Here is a 2,808-nt window from a genome sequence, read left to right as displayed (position 1 = left end):
TGCACTTTGTAGGGGCTCGGGTGGTGTCCAGGAGGAAAATTTGTTTTCTTCTATGTGAATTCCGTCAGATCAATAAAGCGTTGGTGACAGCAGCACGACGGCTTTCATTAAACACAACGCAGAGGCTACACCGGTTACATGTATACTTGTCTGTTTACACATTTGTAAAATTGAATGATAATTAACATGAAAACTATGGCAGATGAAAACATCAAACGATGAGAATCAACTCAGATAGAGAACAACCAGATAACCTTCCCTAATTGGCACCTGATCACCAGCTCTTGTAGAAACGAGAGTGTGATGCGCCAGTTGCAAAGCTGAAGTTGGATGAATCCCTTCATCTCCCTCCCTGTTGTACATCCCACAACCCCCCTCCCCTCCCTGCCCCGGAGCCAGAACTCATCTCTTCTTCTCGTAGGTAATTCCAGACGGTGGATGAACCTCTTGGCTGGCAACTGCTGCAGCTTCAGAGTTGCTGCCCCTCTCCTTTTTCCGCCCTCCTGGGTCTCCTCCCTATCTCTCCCTCTCCTCTCTCTCACCCACACGCACGCGGTACCTCCTCAACGCCGAGGCTGACGCGAGTGCCCGCAGACGGAGTGCGGACCTCGGAGTGTCGTTACGCGCATCTTGGGGTTTTTTTCCAGACAGCCTGCCTCACATTTCTTCCCTATCCCAACACAGAAAGGACGAGTGTCTGTGGAGCTCTCCTGTACCATGCTGTGCCATTTGACAGGGCTTTCATCACGTGGCATTTATTCCTCTTCTAACACTTGTCTGTGACGATGGTTCTTGTCAAAGAGCGGTCAAGTTTAGGAAAAATAAAGAGGGAAAATTGAAGTTTTGTCGTTGCTTTGCTCCGCTGAGGATCCCGCAGCTGCTGCAGGTGATTTGGTGATTGGTGCAGGAGGGAAACTGCGTCGCCAGGTCTGACAGCCTGGGATTTCTTTTTTGGGTCATACAACAAGACCTGCTTTTAAAGATAACAAGGTTTCCATTGGCGTTGTCGAATGGCTACAGTTGTATTTCTTTAAATGATTCTACGGCTCCACAGCTTGCCCTGACGCGTCGGCGTTTGGATGCGGGTTGTTGTCTGCTCGTACACGGTATTTAATGTTGGCACAAATTTCAACAGGGTACCGGTATGCGCGTCTTCCCGGGGATCTCTGCTGAATTCCATCCACAGACCACTGTCAGGTGAAGATCACACTACAGAGGCGCAGATTACAAGGAATTTTACTTCACCGCCCCACTGATGGACTAGAAACAGAAGATCCGGTTTCTAGGATTTGTAACTCTGGCCGCTCTGACTCGCAGAGCCTTGCTTTTCATATTTTGGGGGAAATAATATTTGGACACCATGAATGTTCTCTTGGTCATGCTGCTTGTTGTCGTATTTTGGAGCCAGCAGTGGAAGTCTGTGCTGTCGGATTCAGTCATCCACATCGGTGAGTTACTGCGCTTCAGCCTCCTATGCTATAATTTTCGGGCACAATAAGAGTCTGTGTGCGTCTCTGAGAACACTGATTATAGAGCTCAGCCGCAGCTTATATCATGGCAACGCTGACTCCTTCTCTGACCGCCTGATGCAAGGACCAAAGACGCTATCGCTGTATCACGTTTTAAAGGCAGAGCACAAAAAGGAAACGAAGCGTTTTAAAGTGAAGTTTGATTTCAACTTTAGAAATGAACATCTGTCATGTATAATTTATCCCCGTAGAAATTTTCTTTCCTTTTGTTTTATATCATATCAATAATGTCAGTCCACAGTATGTAGGAAATATAAAATACAAAGACGTTAAACAGAGCCTAACGTTACACTAAAATCCCATTAATCTTTAGAGGTCTAAGTGCAAAGCATGTGAAAAAAAACAACAACAGGTGGTTAAAGGTAATGTCGGCAGGATTTTTTCCCTGAATTTTACTGTAACATTTCCCCCATCGGGTATAATGCCCCCATCGGGTTACGCCATATAGTCGTTTCTGCCTTCCACCACCACTGGCAAAGTGTACTGTGTGTGAGATTAATGTAAAGAAAAATGCATTTAAAAACGCCATATAGTCGTTTCTGCCTTCCACCACCACTGGCAAAGTGTAGCAGTGTTGTGTTGAGTGTGATGTCGACATTAGGGAGCGATGTTGAAGCGCCTTTGGCTTTAGATAGGGGAGAGAGCCTACAGATAGAGTTATGTAAACCAAAAATGTGTTAACATCACAGCACATTAATTTGAGAAGTTGAACCATTACCAAAAAGGGCACTGCACACGTGTGCAACCAGAAATATCAAGTAAACAATGTCGTACCATTCTCAACTACAGCCACTGACTCTGCATTGCGCATCAAATCAAGTCCATGACTTTCCTTTATTACTTTAGCTTTGAAAGAAGTTGGCCACTTCTCCAAGAATTTGTTGGCAATGGTCTTTCCAAATAGAAGTCTGAAATCTTGCTCAATCTGTAACACAGACACATGCAAACAAAGAGTAACAATGAGAGATGCTGCACTGTGGCTATACTGGAAATTGCCATGAAATAATTGAATTAAGATGTTGTACAAGTCCTGGTGTGTCCAGAAAATGTGGGAAAACCAAAAAGACCTCTGCTTTCCTCATTGACCATTTCTTGGCAATAAGTGAAGGTAGCTTTCATCTTCTCACGGACAGTGTCTTCATCAGCAGAGTGTTTCAAAACCGCAATAGCTGCTTGAATATCCTAATCCTAAATCGTGTTGTCAAAGATGAAGGGTTGTCGACTATGTCCTGGTCCCCCAACTTAAGACAAAACACAATGTGACTCTTGCCAGGACAAG

At 44.9% G+C, this 2,808-nt stretch overlaps 1 protein-coding gene across 1 annotated transcript in view; it reads left to right on the top strand.

Moving 5' to 3' along the window:
• The first annotated feature begins 16 nt into the window (after positions 1-16).
• The window catches only part of LOC103397228 (glutamate receptor ionotropic, delta-2-like), a 248,451-nt gene continuing 245,659 nt past the window's right edge, over positions 17-2,808 (top strand). The window contains exon 1 of the mRNA XM_008335445.3: positions 17-1,448. Within this exon, the coding sequence (XP_008333667.1) occupies positions 1,361-1,448 (88 nt within the window). The 5' untranslated portion in view covers positions 17-1,360. The remainder of the gene's footprint in view (positions 1,449-2,808) is intronic.

The sequence above is a fragment of the Cynoglossus semilaevis genome, chromosome W (assembly GCF_000523025.1).
Source record: "Cynoglossus semilaevis isolate Cse_v1.0 chromosome W, Cse_v1.0, whole genome shotgun sequence".
Taxonomy (NCBI): Eukaryota; Metazoa; Chordata; class Actinopteri; order Pleuronectiformes; family Cynoglossidae; genus Cynoglossus; species Cynoglossus semilaevis.
The sequence above is the reverse complement of the archived record's forward strand: the minus strand, read 5'-3'. Positions and strand labels throughout refer to the sequence as shown.